Source organism: Cydia strobilella, chromosome 5 (assembly GCF_947568885.1).
Source record: "Cydia strobilella chromosome 5, ilCydStro3.1, whole genome shotgun sequence".
In the NCBI taxonomy this organism is placed as follows: domain Eukaryota; kingdom Metazoa; phylum Arthropoda; class Insecta; order Lepidoptera; family Tortricidae; genus Cydia; species Cydia strobilella.
The window spans coordinates 16,166,782-16,186,639 of NC_086045.1; the positions used below are offsets into that span (position 1 = coordinate 16,166,782).

The window sequence follows — 19,858 nt, forward strand, 5'->3', positions numbered from 1 at the left end:
GCACGTCTTGCCTTAGCCAGTTTAGCTGCTGACTGTAGGTTTATTATCCTTCATTTTGTTTGCTATGCAATCAGTTTTGTTGACATCAGTTTGGGTTCGCGTGTTGTATGTATCGTACTCACGCGGTACGATTAAACAAGGATCATATTAGCTTTATCACACAGAAGATACTCTACTGGGTGATTACGGGATCGTGATACCGAATGACAAAATGTGATGAAGACAAACGTACTTAACAACATTTTTCACGAGACCAACCACGGAGTAGACTAATTGTAAGGGACAGTTTTTTTTTGCGATTTTCATATAGGATCTATGGGAATTGGGAAAAGATGATCAGGCTGTAAGACTTGATACTAGGGGAGACTTGGTTCCCTAAATTATAATGTTATATTAAATTTAAAATATACCTAAAATAACAATTCTGAATCAACGATGTTGATAAAATCAGAACATTATATTATAACGCTTGGTTCCTTCTAGGATAGTTCTTTTTCATTTATTGGCTTAATTATGATTTTGTAACTTAGGTGATCAAGTCTCCTAAGTGACCGTACTCACCCAGTATTGAATACGTAGTTTGTATATTTTTACGCTCAACATCACATGGCGACCTTGCCAGATTTGGATGGGTGTGACTAGATTCTGTTGATAATTTAATGTTTGTTGTTTTTAGTCTTTGCATCTCGGTTTGATGGGAAACCCATTTGGACCAGCTGGCACGGGAAAAACGGAGTCAGTTAAAGCACTGGGTGGTTTAGTTGGACGCTTAGTTCTGGTTTTCAATTGTGATGAGGTAAGTACAGCTAATAAAGAGTTGTAATAGATGGTTAAAGTTAAATAATGAATCGAGACGTAAAACTAATCTAGCTTTACTAGATGGCACAACGCAGAGCCCAGTCAATCGTTGTGATAACGCTGCGCAATTTTTTCTTTACCAACCGCACAGTTTACAGTCCATCAGGGCGCGTAGCCAACGTGCCAATCGTTAACGCTCCGTAGCGTATCGTAGTCATCTCTATCTATCACTCTTCTACAAGTGCGACAGTGACAGTTACGTTTCGTTCGCCACGGAGCGTTAACGATTGCACGTTGGCTACGCGTGCAGATAGAAAAGTTCGAATGTTGCCCGAAACGATAAATTTCTCCTTGCTTCCTTTAACCATTTTCCAGGCCGCACCAACCTACAAGGTTTTCCCAAAAATCTCAAATATATATCATTTAAAATCCAGCTTTGGTGAATCTTTTTTTCCCGAAAGTGCAATCTAATTTGAACCTTAAATCGGTATGCTTAAGTTAAATTGAAATTCTATTGTGACCACCAGAGCTCAATGGGTTTAACATGTTGCAGTGTCAATAACAATGTTTGGATTAGTAATCGTATCGAGTATCTTACTAGGAATTCTAATATTTCTAATACGTCTAGCGTGGCATATACCTACAATAAATGGTGAAATGCGAGAATTATCATTATTCATATATAGCTCTAAAATGGTTTGCACACTTATAATAAAATGTATACTAATTTAATTAACCGCTTACGAAAAAAGAGCGTAGTTATAAGCGTTGTAAGAATTTAGCATCTGTGTGTGTCTACGGCATAATAAGTACGATATTTGATAAAGAATTTGTGATATACCCACAATTCTTAAATAGGGCATCACTCAAATCGTACCTTCACATCAAATACGTCAAAAACAATTTCCCTCTTTAATATTTAAAAAGAAATTCAGTACCATTCAATATTCGTTCATTCAATTTAATTGTGCAATGTAAGCTGTATGTGCACGCCTGAAATCCTAAAAACAGTTATGTACCTACCTAGTCTTTGATTTTATTAAGCAGTAGCACGATCATACACGACGGTCTTGTAAGAACGATACATGTAAGTTGGTTTATCTTCCTCTCACTCTATCCTACTGCTTGAAATTACTGCTGATGCTGACCCGTGTAGACGCGGCTATAATAATTGGCTGTTTGCATTGATTTGCAAATTTTATATTATAGGCAATGGACACAGAATGCATGGGTCGGCTGCTCAGTGGCCTGGCGTTGTGCGGCGCTTGGGGCTGCTTCGACGAATTCAACAGGCTGACCACCGATACACTCGCTAATATCTCACACCAACTAGCTTCGCTGCTGGCCGCTATGCGAGAAAACACAGGACAGGCCTCGGCGTTGCTCAACGGGAAACAAGTAAGATGATATGGTTTAACTGCTCCGTGGGTCCACTGCGATGCGGCTAATGGAGAGCGGCTTCGATGAATTCAACCGGCTGACCGCCGATACACTCGCTAATATCTCACACCAGTTAGCTTCGCTGGTGGCCGCTATGCAGGAAAACACTAGACAGGCTACGGTGCTGCTCACTGGGAAATACGTAAATTGATGTCTTAATAGTTAATTGTCACATGGATGGGCTGCTAAGCGGCCAGTAAAGAACTGTTTCAACGAGTTAAACAGGCTGACCGCCGATACTCTCGCTAATATTTCACATCATTTAGCTTCGCAGCTGGCCGCTATCTATGCGACACGCTGTAAAATTGAGTCATGGATGATGCAGAACTGGGAGCACTTCGTGTGCGATAATCACTCGCACTTGGCCGGTTATAAAATCTACACGACACGAGAAATATAAACTAATAAATGTTTAAACAGATTTGGTTGAAGTCGGGGGTTAACTAATACTACTAAGTAAGTCACTAAGAAACTAAACTAATGTCTTATCATAAACACGCAATGTTGCTCCATTGATACAACAGTATGTCGAGTGGAATCATCATCTTCCTCGCGTTGTCCCAGCATTTAGCCACGGCTCAGGGGAGCCTGGGGTCCGCTTGACAACTAGCACCAAGAATTGGCGTAGGCACTAGTTTTTACGAAAGCGACTGCCATCTGACCTTCCAACTCAGAGGGTAAACTAGGCCTTATTTGTATTTGGAATTATTTTTAGCATTAAGTAATTACTTCATTACTTATATTGGTATTTTCATTACAAAAACGACTACGGTTTTGTCTTTGCGTATCGATACAATACGCCATAGCAAAACTGCTATGCAAGAGGAAGGTATAAAGTTCTAAATACCCCACAGTAACTGTAAAAAAAATCGACCTTAGAATATGCTACTACAATGAAATCTAATGATAATTTCTGTTTGAAGGTGACCGTATCCCAATGGTGTGGCGTGGCAGCGACCATGAATCCGGTGGGAAGAGGCTACGGTGGGCGCCGCGCGCTGCCGGCGGCCTTGGAGCGAGTGCTGCGGCCCGTAGCCATGGTGGAACCGAGAGGAGACCAGCTGGCGAGGCACCTCCTCGCGGCACAGTGCGTCACCGACGCTGAGGCGCTCGCTGAAGACTTATATGCCGTTTTCTCTATGGCCAGGTATTTATTGTTTCAGCAACTATAAACCTATTACAGTCTGTTCGGAAAGAGAATAGTCGTGGAATGTATTGGGCCCCACATTCCACGACTCTTCTCTTTCCGAACAGACTCTAGAAGGAGATCTTGCTTGAGAAATAATTGCCGTGCGTCGCCAGCAGCATAGAGTGAGTCCCGCGACTCGCGGCCACAGCGAGAGGTGACAACAAGGCACATAATAACATGTTTTTGATATAATGAAGCGACTTTCCTAAGAGTATATATTATTATGTTCAATGTGTACTAAACTTCAAGTTAGACGCAGAACAAACCGTCAACTGGAATGGCTAGAACCATCGCCAAATGAATGATAATTAACCAGTAATGAAATTTGTTAGCACGCTGCTGGGCGGGCAGCGGCACTACGACTGGGGCCTGCGCGCGCTGAAGGCGGCGGTGGGCAGCGCGGGCGCGGCGCTGGCGGCGCGGCCGCTCGCCCCGCGCATGCGCCGCGCCGCGCTGCGCCGGGTGCTGCGCCTCAACAACATGTCCAAGCTCACCGGCCACGACGCGGGGAGGTGATACGATCACACTTTATTCATCCCCCACGCGATCTGAATAATACGTGTGGCTCTTTCAACTGTACTTCTCGTGATTCCCCCATGACTGCGCCATTTTTAGAAGATAAAATAAAAAAGCATTATAATTATTGAACTTGCTCACAAAATTTCACGAGAATCGTATGAGAAATCAACATGTAGAGGAGAACAGCCGATCAGACATACAACAATAATATACAATCTTAAACGGGGGCGCTTTGCGCCGCGCTCGGCCGGTCAAAACATCGAAATACAAAGAAGAAAGGTACATTTATCCCTAAAATTATCTCCTAATCCTGAAAGACTTGGCAGTCAGATTACAAACACCATGTTTATAACTAACATCTGTCAATTACAATCACGCCAACTTTAAATCGACCTATTCGTTACTAAAACCTAAGGCAGAGTTGAGCAAACAACTTTTAAGAATAGCCAGTCGCAAGACCCACCTAATATGAAACTGGTTGCATGGTGTAACTAAATACCCAATCTTATTTTTTTGCAAACAAACTATTCTACAATTAGCTCCATGCATGAATTTATTTTTATTTTTGGATTCATAATTTATATCGTTGGAACACCGGAAATGATAAAAATACTTTTGTAAACCTTAACATTATTTTATTAAAAAATATATAAAATGTTGAAAATTTTTGAGCGGTTGAAACGCTCATAATTTTTGGCGCGAATTCGACAGAGCGTGATGACGTCACACGTTGGGCGGCCCAACTGACGTTTGCTACTAATGACACTAATCTGTCGAACGCGTGACGTCACGTGGCGTTTCGAGCGTTTCGCTCACTAGCTTTTCGCGGGCAATTTTTTGTACTTTTTATTTATAATTTTAAGTAATTAAATGGTAATTTAAAAACGGAAATGCATTTGTAACATGATATAACGGTAACAAACATCCGAATAAAACATATTTCGCTCAAATATAAACTTCATGCATGAGGCTAATTGTACTTGAAAAGAGCCGCATGCGGCTCGCAAACTGTTGTTTGTTAACTCCTGGCCTAAGGTCGAATCTCGTTTTGCAGGTTCGAGAATATCTTGTCGCTGGTATTTGCTGACGTGCCCCAAGAGGAGCACGCTACGGACCCGATAAGTTCCGCCCTTGACGCTTCCGTCGCTTCGCTCGGTCTTGTGCACAATAAGCTTCAGGTAAATATAATAAAATAACTAACCGTTTCTTACATCAGGGGTCGCTACTAACGAGAAAACTGGGCACTGCTGGATAAATAATTCACCTTTTAAATTTAAATGACACTAAGAAAATTATTACGATTAGAACATTCCTTTTTCTTATACTTACTTGGAATATTTGTGACAATCCACAAAAGGGACCTTAAGGCGGTCGGCGCTAACGCTATTATTAGCGGCCAATGCGGTACTACGCGACGTTAGCAAGGTCCCTTTTGATATGAATTGTCATATCAAAAGGGACCATAAGGCGGTCGGCGCTAACGCCATTATTAGCGGCCAATGCGGTACTACGCGACGTTAGCAAGGTCCCTTTTGATATGGATTGTCACATTAAGTAATTGAAACTTAACAAACGGGAATATATTCAGAATAATTTGTTACAACACCTTCGAAATTAACTGTTGGTGTCGGATGCATACCTAAACTTTTCAGGCGAAACCGTTTATATTAAGTGCACCGTGTAAAATGACGTACCTAATTGGTATAGACTTAATTTTGTTAATACGCTGCGTAGTCTCTAGCGATAGTCTCGGTTTGGACCAATTTAAGAGTTTGTTCATTATATTTTATTGCTTAACCTTCATAGTTCATATGTAATGGATGTATTATTATCTCAGGTTCAAAAATGCATCGAGTTGTATGAGCAAATGCAACAGAGAATGGGCGTGGTCGTAGTCGGACCCCCCGGATGTGGGAAGTCAACCATCAGAAAACTTCTAAAGACAGTAAGTGATCCCATAACTTAATAGATGTTATTTTTGTATATGTAAATATATTTTGTTAGCCTAAACAACTTGAATAATTTAGCTTAACCCCATTAGGCAAAGAGAATAGAGGCGTATTGTCAAAGTAAATTTTGTAGTCACAGTAAATTTACTGCCATCTTTCGACACAGGATTAAAACACCATTTGACTTTGATCCTTGTTATTTCACTGATGTGTGTTAAATTTGTTAAATATCAAAAGGTGTCGCCATCTACACAAGTATAGGCCAAAGGTATGGCGCCATACCTTTGCATAAGGCTTGCTTGTGTTATTGATCCTATAGAATTATGTGTGTAATATATAGATAGATAAATACTTATTATACATAGAAAATATCCACACCTCAGGAAATCAAATAAATAAATGCTCTTGCCATAATTCAAACCCAGTACCACCCGCGGCAAATGAGGCTGGGTCAGTACTTAGTGCCAGTTGCACCATCCGCACTTGACAGACTGATCAACGTCACCCGGCGCGCCGCGGCGGATTACTATGAAATTTTCCATACAATAAATTTTAGCGAACTCTTTATAGATGACAAACAACCTTTACTAGGCTAAAGTGGCCGTTAAGTTATTTGGTTAAGCTAATGATGCTATTAAATTCCAGGCTCTTGTGCAACAAGGCCGGAACATAGTGGAGTACACGATCAGCCCGAAGGCGATGAGCCGCCGCTGGCTGCTGGGCCACATCGACCCCGACACGCGGCAGTGGAGCGACGGCGTCATCTCCGCCACCGCGCTGCAGGTCTCCAACCAGCCTGCAGGTGTGTGTGTGTACAACTAAATGTACCTACAATGTGTCACATGTGTACAATTGTACATTTTACAGCGAGCTGCAAAATTGCATCGACATTCGACACATTATTCATTCATAAAGTGGCCATGCAAATTTGCAGTCGTCGTGAACCAGGATTGTTGAGCCATTCGCTATTAAGTAATGTAGTCATTTATTGCAAAACGGGCTTTATTGGTAATTCTCGTATGTAGTCACGAAAAGTTACACAAATATTTTCGTTTATTAGAAGAAAATAAATATGTATTTATCATTTTCATTTCGTGTTTGACATAAATGATATGCATGTGAATGGAGTTAAACGGGTTAGTCCGCCATTTCTAATGATATTTGATTCCGACATATGAAGTTCGTCTCGACTTTCTCGAAGGAGCACATTAAAATGATTAGTTTTATCCCTTGACTTGTGTCACTCAGCTTTGTCTTCCTTTACTTATACACGAATATGTGGCATCCCCACTTCTCAGACGTGTGGTGTTGGGTGGTAATGGACGGCGACGTGGACCCGTCGTGGGTGGAGGCGCTGAACTCCGTGCTGGACGACAACCGGCTGCTGACGCTGCCGTCCGGCTGGCGCATACAGTTCGGCGCCAACGTCAACTTCCTGTTCGAGACGCACAGCCTGCACCACGCCTCGCCCGCCACGCTGTCCCGGATGGCCGTCATTCTGATGAGGTTACTATACTCTAGTCTAGCAAACCAATGTGTTAGTAGAAAAGGCGCCCAATTAAACATCTGTATGGGAGATCGAACTTTCGTGCCGTTTCGAATTTGCCGCCTCTTTCTATTGACAAAACCGATTTTCCGGACTATAGTCACGATGATGGAGTCCCTCAACTCGATGCTGGAGGGCAACCTCCTGCTGACTGCTGCGCTTTATATCATCCCTAACTTACGCTCGCGTATTCTGCTGCGTAGAACTAGTACTTTCATATCACACTTTCATAATTTTCACCCGCATTATCACCCCCTTAAATAATTATTACCGAAATAAAAAAGTAACTATCTTATGTCCTTTTCCGAGACTCAGTTTTTCTTCCGTACCAAATTTCATCTAAATTAGAGCTAAAAGATAAACAGACAGCTAGTTCTGGATTTATGATATTAGTAAGGATTAGTAGAAATATAATTAAAATTACATATTACTTTTATTTAATGGCAGAACAGACATAATATTTATGTATACAAGTATTTCTTATTTGTGACATTATTTTGATATAACCTTTCATTTGTTGATATTATAAAATTACAGCAAAAAGTTATTAGTAGTAGAAGAGGTGTAAAGTCTAAGAAAAATCGTTTCTCTAATTTCACAACTGAAATAGATGTCGCTATATGACCCCGTCCGTACATTATGCGGTAACGGTTGTCAAACATAAAACGTATAGGTATACATAGCAATAGCATAGCACTAGTAATCTATCTAGTTCTAGTAGCAATGTATCTAGTTTTACTTGCACAATAGTTCTTAGACGTTACTCCTTTTCTAAAATTGTATATCTTTGTTTTTGTTTAAATTACAGTGAAGAAATTAGCTATGTAGAAGAGGTTATTGAAAACTGGATGCGAAAAGCGGAGTTCGATAATGAACTGGCAAAGATGGCACTGTCGTTACTACAGCAAGCCATTAAGAAATGCATCCATTGGTTTAATATACATAAATCCGATGTCGTTGTAAAGATATACAATTTATCGGTCGTGAGTATATACTTTATAAAATAATACTAGTTTTTACGCGCATAAACTAAGGCTTTTTTTGCAACGCGGTGTCTCAAACCGCTCGACTGCCTGATGGTAACCAGCCACTGTAACTTGTGAACCTTTGCTATAATGTCTACAATAATGAAGTCTCGTAAGGGAAGGGAAACCAAAAAGATTAATTAACGTTTGGGGTCCCAGACATAGACAATGTCAAAAACCTTAGGGGGAAGCGGGGCAGATAGGCACAAGGAGCAGTTTTGAACACCCACACTAATTCCTTAACTTAAAACATGTTCACTTTCTGCAAAACTAAAACGTGGCTTTGTATGTGTGAGTGAGGTACCAGCCTCGGCACAGCACCAGCCGTTGCCTCTTGGTTCGTGAAAACTTGTTTCCGCGGTCGCATAGTAAATAAATTATGTTTTTTTATCGAGTTGTGTTGCGAAATATTAGACTTTACCGCATGTACATTATAATATGCACTAAGTACGTTTATTCAGTAATAAAGTTAGCTAGTCATTTAAAAATAATACTCAAATATAACATAACATATTCAAACAGTATATCAGTATATTATATATATGTATATTATTAATAAATTATTTTTATATTATTTGACCACTGGGGTACTTTGGTACAATAAAGATTGGGGCAGTTCTGAACACATCAAAGTGCCCCTCTAGTGTACCTAAGTTCCCCAGCCAGTGTCTTGTAGGAAATATTTAATAAAAAATTTTTTTTGAAAACAGTACGAACGTACAAACGGAATTAAAATTGACAAAAAAAATTTAAACACCCATGTGAGTTTTTGTTAAAAACTAACACTGATTTCCTATTTCCTAAAAGTATTTTTTTTGTAATTTTAGCTGTAAAAAGCACAACACTTAATTGACCATTCATAGGCTTTATATAATGTTTAAAAAGTACTACTGGTGAACGAAGTGAGTTGATCCGTAACGTGTGTTCTGTGGGACAGTATGAAACACTTACGGGGCACTTTGATTCACGTACCAAAGTACCCTAAAATACATACATATACATATAATCACGCCTATTTCCCGGAGGGGTAGGCAGAGACCACGGATTTCCACTTGCTACGATCCTGACATACCTCTTTCGCTTCCTTCACTTTCATAACATTCCTCATACACGCTCGCCGGTTTAGGGTGCTCTTGACCTGGCCTTTCTTCAGGATTTCCCCGATCTGATCAGAGAAAGTCCGCCGAGGTCTGCCCCTTCCAACTCCCGTTTCTACCTACAATGATGTATCAAAGTGTCCCATGCTATGTATCAAAGTGCCCTGCAGGTGGGGCAGAATGAGAAACATCTCAGTTTATGTTAAAATCCATATATCTCTATTACTGGGCATAAATTTAACAAAAAAAAATATTATGTATACTTCAGTAAATTTTTTATCAACTAAGTATAAAAATATTGTACTTTGAGTTAATTTTAGGGCCTAATATCGATTTCAAAAAAGGTGCACCAAACTGCCCCGCTTTCCCCTAAAGTTTTAGACCTTTTTTTTTATTTTATTAAATCGGTGTTTGTGCGATATCGTCAGTTTTCTGCCGACGCTATATCGTGTCCTCGGGACTCGAAAGGTTGTATTTACCTAATTATGACAATTTTTACAGGTAAAACATATACTAACTCAATTTGAATACATTGCTCAGAACGAAATGACAGGCGTCAACAAAACGCCTGAAGAATTGATTTACTTGGCCATAGAAAGAAGCATTGCAAGCATCATCAAACCAAATGCTATTGACAAGTTCCATGAGGAGGTAACATGGTGAACTTTTCCTATTATTCAGTATTTAAATATTGAAGATTTCGTTATTTATTGATTAGTATTGAATAGTAGACCCTATGAGCTAGACAAACACGGCAAAGATTAATCGTAAAGATCAGGAAATAATTTATAACAATTAGCCATAAATAATAAATAAATATGCGCAAACTGACTCCATTCCAAAATCGTAACGAAAAATCGTTGTTGTGTGTGCAATGCTTAACAAGTTCTCTACAAGGTTCATTTTTTAATTGGGGCACAAAGAACAGCTACCAGATCCCATGGTGCTACTTTAAAATGGTATAATAATATTGAATATGTATGAAATATAGTTTATTCTATTCTGACTTTTCTAGTGCCTGCGTTGACAAATAAAAAGCTTTAGATCCTGGATTAAAACGAAATCAATTGGCATGATGACAAATTTTGAAATCCCTTTTAATATTGTCGGTACACTTGTATTGGTTCCGAAAAACACAATATTTCAGCTTTACTCGTAAGTTTTACCATAAATAATTGCATTTTTTATAGCTAGTTTAAACCTCCCGCGAAAACGCCTCGCGTCCGTTTGTAACGTCACGGTTTAGTTGGTGGTAGGATGGTAGACATTGTTTACATGAGTACTTTACACACGAATGTATTACTTTACATCTACGAAATTTCCCTTAAACTGAATGATATTGTTAATTCAACACTATATATTACGATACTATGTTTTACTTTTCATTTTTTCTGTTTACGACAGCCAACATGGCAATGATAGTTACATTCAGCCAAATAATTAAAAAAGGTTTTTGGCGAAATATCGTATTATTTAGCATTTTATTTATATAATATCAAATAAATATTTACTTTTTATCGTGTTAATATTTTTTTTACGTAATAAATGTTTATACGTATAAGGGCTAAATAAATTTTTGAAAATTCAAATTCAAACTCTTTGGTGAGGACGTATAGATAACGGTTAATGAGGTTGTCCATGCGGCTCAAATATGTCATGGAATGATGACGTCACGGTTTGGCTCGTTTCTGATTGTTTCAGTCAAAAAAAATATTTATTTATTTTATCAAACAAGTTAAACAGTATGACAGTAAAAATACCAAACCACTGCTAACTTACACAGAAAATACAAAAATGGCCGATTGGAGAATTTTGCACTCTTGTTTTATAGAAAATATGACTAATCCTAATGTTTATATTGAAATTGGGCCATGTTTTTTTAATTATATGTTTCTCAGAGCGTCCTTGTGGCAAGCGGCAATGTGGTACCTTTTGATTGAGAACGTCACATATGACATCTATTTCAGTTTATAACGTGATTGACGTTTCGTTAAATAAAATATTAGTAAAGATCTCTATTAGGAAGGCCATTTTCTCGTAGCACCACGGGAACAGCTAACTGCCCTATGTACCGCATTAAAAAGTCCATCCTGTAAATGAACCAGTTCCCCTACGTGTTTTTACATGCCACTATTCCAGATGTCCGACGTCCTGGGCCCGGCGCCGTCGGACCCCGTACTCTCGGGAGGCTGGGTGACGGAAGTACTCTACCTATCTCCGCGATTGGCCGCTGTCGAACCGACAGTCAGAGCCTGCTTCGCATCTGATGATTCCCACCTACTCATCATTGGACCTGATGCTTGTGCCAAGAAGTAGGTTTCCTTAAAGCATGTGCCAGACAGCAGACAACCACAGTTTCTGCAACATAACCTTGGTAGAAGCGAGTAGTTTACAACAAGCGGCTAGACGATTTTAAACCACGGCTTCTGCCATTGGTTGGCAGAGCACGCCTGTCTACCAAGGGCATTTAAAGGTCATGCAGAATTTGGTTTCAACCACTTGCTACATGGCTTAAAACCACTGTTTTTCTACCAAGGTCATGTTGCAGAAACGGTGGTTGTCTGCCGTCTGGCAAATGCTTAAGAACCATGCCGGCGGGACGGCCCAACAGCTTAATTTTTTTTTTAATACTACGTCGGTGGCAAACAAGCATACGGCCCGCCTGATGTTAAGCAGTCTCCGTAGCCTATGTTACGGTAGCCTGTGTTGTGTTATGTGTGTTTATGTTGTGTGTGTGTGTGTGTGTGTGTGTGTGTGTGTGTGTGTGTGTGTGTGTGTGTGTGTGTGTGTGTGTGTGTGTGTGTTATGTGTCTGTGTGTGTGTTATGTGTTGTTGTATGTTAACAAAATATTTTAGTTGTGGATATAATGGTTAAGGTAAACTAGAGGTACTTATGTCGTCTTCTCTTCAATGGTCGGCTTAAAGAGGCAATTAAAGGGTGGTGCTGGAGATTTTCCTATAAAAATAGGACTAAAGTAGTAAATAGTTAATGTATAATTACTGCACTCTAAAGAGCCATTTATTAGGTAGTTACCCTACCTTCATATAAACTACTAATATGGCGTGCAAGTATTCGGTCTTTAGATAATAGCAACACACTTTAACTGACAATTAACTGGTTTCTTTATCATTACAATTTAAGAGCATAATGGCTTGTCGGTGGAGTATGCGCCAGTCTTCGGGGTTTTCGGCCAGGTTCTTTAGGTCCCTGTGAGACACGACATTTGCTTTTGCTTTCAGTTGTTGTGTGTAGCTTGCTCGTGGTTTTCCTCTTCCTCTTCTCGCTTCGATCTTGCCTTGTAATATAGTGTTAAACAAAGTAGTGGTTTCTTTATGGTCAATTAACAGTGATCATGATGGTTCTTAACTTGATATAAATTTAAAAAAATATATATGTGTTACTTGGCTTAACTAATTATGTATGATTTCAGTTTGTTAGCTGAGTACGTTGCCAAAGAGAGCAATGGGGCGGTGATAACTATAGATTGCACTCCAATATTGGAGCCTACGGATATCATTGCGGAACTAAAAAGAGTAAGTCACTTAACCTCATAAAAACCCACAGTGCCAATTAATTCAATGAAATTATAATCACTTTTATTTCGAACAGGGTTGTTTTTTTTCAACACACCAGCTGGTAGGCTCTCTTGATTGTTCAAAAACTGATAAGAAATTTGCAATTTATCTACATGTGAGGCAAAGTAATCCAATGCACATTTTTTGTTGTTTTCTTATGTTTGCTAATAGCATTGACTTTTAAATGATTTTGAATGATAAATATTTAATAACATTCATTTTGCATCGATTTAAGTACTTTGATTTTGTTTAATATTTTACAGTTAGTATTTTCCTTGTGTTGGTGAAAAATTGTGTGTTTCACTCGGTGGCAAAATTTGTTTAACCCTCGTGCCTTGAAACCCTCGCAACGCTTAAGATTCCATTTTTCAAATCTCATGCTCGGGTATCAATATTAGCGCGAGAGGTTAAACAACAACTTTGCCCCCTTGTAAAACAAATAACTATTGTTTCGTTCAGTATGAAAACAAACTTTCATTCACTCACTAGTATTTCATAAATATAAATTAAATGGCTGACTGTCGTTTAAGTCGACAAAAGAAGCTGATTTGACCTGTCACGCAACATCCCTATTTTAGTGTTGATATATTCAGTAGCGCTAGTAATGGGGTTGGCAACTGTCAAAGGTATGCAGAGATGGCGCCATCATAGCTTGCCCCTGTTTCTATGGGATTTGGCTTAAAGGGCTGGCATCCAGGGCATTAAAAAAACAAAAATTTGACACAATTCTAGGGATTGACAGGGTAAGCTATGCTGGCGCCATCTGCTAATTATTTCGACCGGCCAACCCCATTTAATCATGTACATTTATCACAAATTATGTCAAGCAAAATGGACTATTTTTTCAATCGCTTGATTTTTGTAGGTAGTTTAAAAAAAATATCAGGCAAATGTTATTTCCGGTTTTTATCCCTATTCACCCCGACATCCCGGTACTTATTGAATCAACCATTTTGTCATGCGCGCATAGATATTATCATTCACTCGACTGGTTCCTCTGATAATTTTTTTGACTTATGTGTATGCAATTAAAATCACAATTTCAAAACATTTATACCTGAAACACAAAATTACAAAAGTAATCCATATTATTTATTTATTTATACAAGGAATTCCAACAGCTATAAAATATTAGTTTAACTTTTTAAATAACAATACAGAGCCAATTATAGGAGCTCGCAAATAGAAACTGAATATAATAATATGTTACACAGTACACGCTATGATAACATTGCACATATGTGATTACAGTATAGGATATATCAAAATTACAATATAAAAAATAAGAAATAAAAAACAAATCGTATATGACCAATGAGTGAGAACATCTCTAAATGTGCAAAAACACCTGCAAATGTACACCGAAGTGAAACAACTTATATTAATAATTTGATTTTAATTTTATATGAATAGTTTTCTTATTATTCCCTTGCCCAGGCCCATCAGTAACAGTGATAGTACTATCTCATTTATCCGATCCGATACAAATAAACAGAGTGCGCGCTCTAGGTATTGACAGCCTCTTAAGTGGATTTTATATCCGACAGAACAACGTGGTGGGGTCCGGCGGGCGCGGCGGTGGGTCTCGCTTCACGCTGCTAGTCCGCTCGCTGCACCGCGCCTCTGTCGACGCGTGGGGCAGCAGCGCCGTGTGCTCCTTCCTGCTGCAGGTGTGTGACATGTGACGACAGCTTACGTGTATAGTCCTCGTGTCCGACAGAACGACGTGGTGTAAATGTACTTATACCTATATGGTCACTTGATGGCGGTTTTTATCGCCATGACAGCTATGCAGTATGGCTCAAGCAACCATCAAGATCGCCTCCGCGAGAGTTGACCATGGAGAAGATGGTGTCCATTTCATTCAAAATGGTATTGACTTTGGTCAGCCGCCTCAGGGTGCACATCAATTCTAAACATCTTAAAACTATGACATTCCTAACGAGTTTAACCCTCGCACCGGCAACGAGTGCCACAGACAGAATTACGGCCCTCAACTCTCGTGTATTCCGATCCGGTTCACGACGCCGATGGCGCACCAAACACAATAGGCGGGGCTTTCAAAGGGTTAATTAATAGTCAATATTTTGTTGTAATTTGTGTGAAATAACGCCTATAGTATAATTGCAGCTGATCAACTGGTCGGGGTTCTGGGTGCGCGGCTCGGAGGAGGAGGGCATGCAGTGGGCGGGCACGGCGCGCGCGCGCGTGCTGGCCACGGCCGCCGCGCCGCCCGCGCCGCGCCTGCACGCAAGCCTCGCTACCGTGCTGCTGCCGTGAGTACCTACTGCTTGACGAGTCCAAGTAAACACCGGACTCTATCATCTCCCGAGCATCGACGTTCTAGTCGACGCTATGAGCTCTGGCCGCCGCTCGACACGACCCGACGTCGCATCGCGAATCCGGCTCCTTAAAGTCGTTATTATGGCGTTATTCGTAAACGTTTGTCAACTCTAAACAACCCCTTGACAATCGTTTGTCCCTGTCTTTTCGACATTTGTGTTTGTTGGAAAGAGACAAAATGTTACAGTACACCGGGGTTACATGTACGTAATTTATTTATTTATTTATCTTATTGATAAAAATGTTTACATGACATTACAGTTGAACCAATGCGTCACGAAACTTAAGACTAACAGCAATAATCTATATATATAAACGTAAGTCCTGACTGACTGACTGACTGACTCACTCACTTAAATCGACGCCCAGCCCAAACCGTTGGACCTAGAGAGCTGAATTTTTCACAATACCTATAGATAGCTTTTATGACGTTAGTATCCACTAAGAAGGGGTTTTTCAAAATTCATCCCCTAAGGTGGTGAAAAGGGGTTGAAAGTTTGTATGGAGATCATAAATTTTTTTGAGTGCGTGACTTGAAACTTCGTATAAAGGCATATTATTAAAATACAAGAAAAGTGATTTCAGCGTTTTTAAAAATTCATCCCCTAAAGGGTTGAAAGTTTGAATCCATTACAAATACTTTGAAACTTGCTAGAAAGGCATAATAGCCGATTACAAAAAAAAGTAATATTGACATTTTTAGAAATTCAACCCCTAAGGGGGTTAAAAAGGGGATGAAAGTTTGTCTTGGGGTTCAAATTTTATAATATAAATGTTTATTAATTATAATTAAAAAAACAAGAAAACTCATTTCAGCGTTTATAAAAATTCATCCCCCAAGGTGGTGAAAAAGGGTGTTGAAAGTTTGTATGGAGATCAAATATTTTCGCGAGTGTGGGACTTGAATCTTTGTATAAAGGCATATTATTAGAATACAAGAAAAGTAATTTCAGCGTTTTTAAAAATTCAACCCCTAAAGGGGTTAAAAATGGGATGTAAGTTTATATGTGGTACAAATTTTCTTTTAAGCTAGGAACTTGAAACTTGGTAAAAAGGGCATTATATTAAAATAGACGAAAACTGATTACTTACAAAGTTTGTATTAATAGTTTCGGGAGCAAATTTTTTTTTTAATAGTGGACTGGTAAATCTTCTAAGAGGGTCGAGAGGGATTATATCGGGAACAATTTTTTTCAGTTAGGGTCCTGAAACTTCGTAGTTTGTGAAAGTCAAATTTCATGCGTTGTATAATTATTAACAAATGATTAACCGTCCCTACTGATACCTATATTATGCTCATGTAGAATATATAACCACCAACATACAAATCCACGCGTACGAAGTCGCGGGCAACAGCTAGTAATACATATAAGCAAAAATTATAACAACAATAATAGCACATTACATTAGTATAGAGAAATCAATAATGTCATGTTTTAAATAATATTACCTTAAAAAAATTAAAACGTAATCCAATTTGGTAAAAAAACATATGAAATCCTACATCTATGCAGCTTTTATTGGTAAAAAGAAACAAATGAAAACAAGTTTTCATGTTATTTTAACACTGACTAGAATTGGATATTGCCTTTGTGTAAATATATCACAAAAAGTTGTACCTATAATATATTTTATATTATAAAAATACTAGTGCTAAGTTGACGAGATCGAACGTTGTCACAAATACAAAATCATAGTATTAATACTAGCGAACAAAAACAGTACCGTATTGTACAACATGAAACGCTTTAAACGCTTTACGCATTGCAATAAAATGATAGAATTCATTTAGAATACGAGTATGTGTAACTCGTTTAGTTAAATTTTCTATAGTTTGATAACATATAATTTTCTAAAACGAATTTACTTTTCTAGAGAACCGGATGATGACGAAATGTTAGAACTGGCACGAGTTTATCTGAGACAAAGCACCGACAAAAATATCAGCGACACCGATATATCCGGATTGGCTTCCAGCGTCTTATCTATGTTTAAAGAGGTGAATGATCATTTATATCGCTTGTTATGAAATTGCATGATACCCAAAATAAATTACAAGTTGAATGAACGATACGGTGCACGGTGTGCTTGTTAGGGTTCCGTACCCAAAGGGTAAAAACGGGACCCTATTACTAAGACTCCGCTGTCCGTCTGTCTGTCACCAGGCTGTATCTCATGAACCGTGATAGCTAGACAGTTGAAATTTTCACAGATGATGTATTTCTGTTGCCGCTATAACAAAAAATACTAAAAAGTACGGAACCCTCGGTGCGCGAGTCCGACTCGCACTTGGCCGGTTTTTTTTATAAGTATTAAGAACAGTATATTTTTCTAGGTCACGGAAACATTTCGAACTAAGCTGCATTACTACTGGAACGCATCACATTTCAAGAGGTGGTGTGAAAATATTCAGTGGTATTCACCGTCCAATATGGCAGAATTGATTACGGTAATATGATTTCGTAACCGTGAATACTGTTGAATATGTTTATCTCTGAAACACTTAATAGTCCTAGAATCAAACTTTAAATATTTATATATAAAATGTGCAAAATATGCAGTGTTTTCGATACGCACATTTAGTGATATGATTCAGATTGTCACATTTGTCCTCCTGGGTACGGAACCTAAAAAACACCTACATTTGCTTAATTCTACGCAAAATGTTTATGAACATGTTATTATAATTTTGACAGAACAGTACCATTGAAATCCGTTTTCTAAATCTTGAGGACGTTTGACATTTTGATTATGCGTTAACACTAGCTTTGTTGTTGATCTTACCCGGTGAGCTATCAATATAATAAAGTATATATAATGATTGCAGGCCTTAGTCGCAGAAGCAAACAGCATCTTTAAAGATCGCCTAGTAACTGAAGAAGAAAAGGCCACCTACAATTCAATATCTAGAAGGTTCTTCAAAGGCACATACAACGAAGGAGTTCTGTTTGCGACCAAGTTGCGTAGCGACGGTGTGTACATGGAGGCAGTGGGTCATAAAGAATGGTACCACACCACGCAGAAATATATCAACCAATGCTGTAAGTGAAAAAGTAAAACACAAAACTCTCGAGTTGAATTCGCGTTACAACGCGCTTGACATAATATGTATATTGCAGTGTCAGAACGTGAGCAAAGCGTTTTTGGCGAGGATGGCGCAGAGGTTTGCTTAGAACTTACTTCGTTGTGTCCAGCGTTTGCTAGAGCGGTAAGTAATAGTAGTAATAATCATAGGATTTACATATTTCTAATTTTTCCTCTACTATATCATAGAGTAACTTATACTAGAGCGGTACTGTCATAGTAAATATTGTAACCCCAGTAAATTCACTGCCATCTGTCGACACACTTTAAAACTAAAAATAAATATTTATAAAAATACGATAAAATGTATTTAAATATGGATAAATGATTTTTTTATTTGCATTAATTATTTTTATATGATTTTGACCCATGTTCTTTCACTGGTATGCGTTAAAATTATAAATAACAAACGAAACAGTCAACGCCCTCTATAGGAGTGTAGGCCAAAACTAGTGGCGCCATCTGATCGAGAATCAAATTTTCGTGCTTTTCGAGGCACGTTTTTTCCTTAGACTGTATCCATCTATTACGGAGTTATATCTATCTTTGACTATATTAAGAGTCCGTAGTCGATTTGAAAACGCGCGAAGATACGACTTTTACACAGTAACCGAACGCCGGCCGCTGCTTGAAATAACGCGACCGCCTAAACAATATTGATACTTTCGCAACATTATGCGTCACTTTATAACTTTAATTAGGTTAAAATAAAACTTTCGGTAAATTTGATATAATCGTTTATTACTCTTAACAATTTACCTATGTATTCATATAATACATACAAATTATATAGCATGATGATAATGATTTGCACTAAGGCAATATCTTATATATATATAATAATCTTACTCGCGTTATCCCAGCCTTTTTGCCACGGCTCATGGAAGTCTGCTGGGGTCCGCTTGGCAACTAATCCCAAGAATTGGCGTAGGCACTAGTTTTTACGAAAGCGACTGCCATCTGACTTTCCAACGTTCCAACCCAGAGGGGAAACTAGCCTTTTGTTGAAATTTGGTATACAGATAGTTTGAATCCCGGGGAAGGACATAGAATACTTTTTATTCAAGAACTCACCCTTTAAGGGGGTGGAAATTTGTATGGGGAATCAATAAACGCTGAACCGATTAAGATGAAAAGTCATCCTCTTCTCTTCTCCACTCTTCTAACACTCGCTCAACGTGTTGTTGGTTGTACGATGAATACTGCTCAAGACCTGGAACACCTGGAGTGCTTCTGGGTGCAAAGGGTCAGGGGTAACACTCGCTCAACGTGCCGCTGGTAGAGTATGATGG

General features: G+C 38.8%; 1 protein-coding gene across 1 annotated transcript in view; it reads left to right on the forward strand.

Moving 5' to 3' along the window:
* Positions 1 to 19,858, forward strand: part of LOC134741558 (cytoplasmic dynein 2 heavy chain 1) — a 132,202-nt gene that overhangs the window by 77,211 nt on the left and 35,133 nt on the right. The window contains exons 30-47 of the mRNA XM_063674384.1: positions 677 to 796; positions 2,008 to 2,196; positions 3,162 to 3,385; positions 3,760 to 3,939; positions 5,001 to 5,124; positions 5,784 to 5,891; positions 6,541 to 6,697; positions 7,194 to 7,401; positions 8,250 to 8,424; positions 10,065 to 10,214; positions 11,703 to 11,875; positions 12,995 to 13,097; positions 14,687 to 14,809; positions 15,270 to 15,415; positions 17,358 to 17,481; positions 17,818 to 17,931; positions 18,310 to 18,523; positions 18,602 to 18,690. Of these exons, the coding sequence (XP_063530454.1) occupies positions 677 to 796; positions 2,008 to 2,196; positions 3,162 to 3,385; positions 3,760 to 3,939; positions 5,001 to 5,124; positions 5,784 to 5,891; positions 6,541 to 6,697; positions 7,194 to 7,401; positions 8,250 to 8,424; positions 10,065 to 10,214; positions 11,703 to 11,875; positions 12,995 to 13,097; positions 14,687 to 14,809; positions 15,270 to 15,415; positions 17,358 to 17,481; positions 17,818 to 17,931; positions 18,310 to 18,523; positions 18,602 to 18,690 (2,721 nt within the window). The remainder of the gene's footprint in view (positions 1 to 676; positions 797 to 2,007; positions 2,197 to 3,161; positions 3,386 to 3,759; positions 3,940 to 5,000; positions 5,125 to 5,783; positions 5,892 to 6,540; positions 6,698 to 7,193; positions 7,402 to 8,249; positions 8,425 to 10,064; positions 10,215 to 11,702; positions 11,876 to 12,994; positions 13,098 to 14,686; positions 14,810 to 15,269; positions 15,416 to 17,357; positions 17,482 to 17,817; positions 17,932 to 18,309; positions 18,524 to 18,601; positions 18,691 to 19,858) is intronic.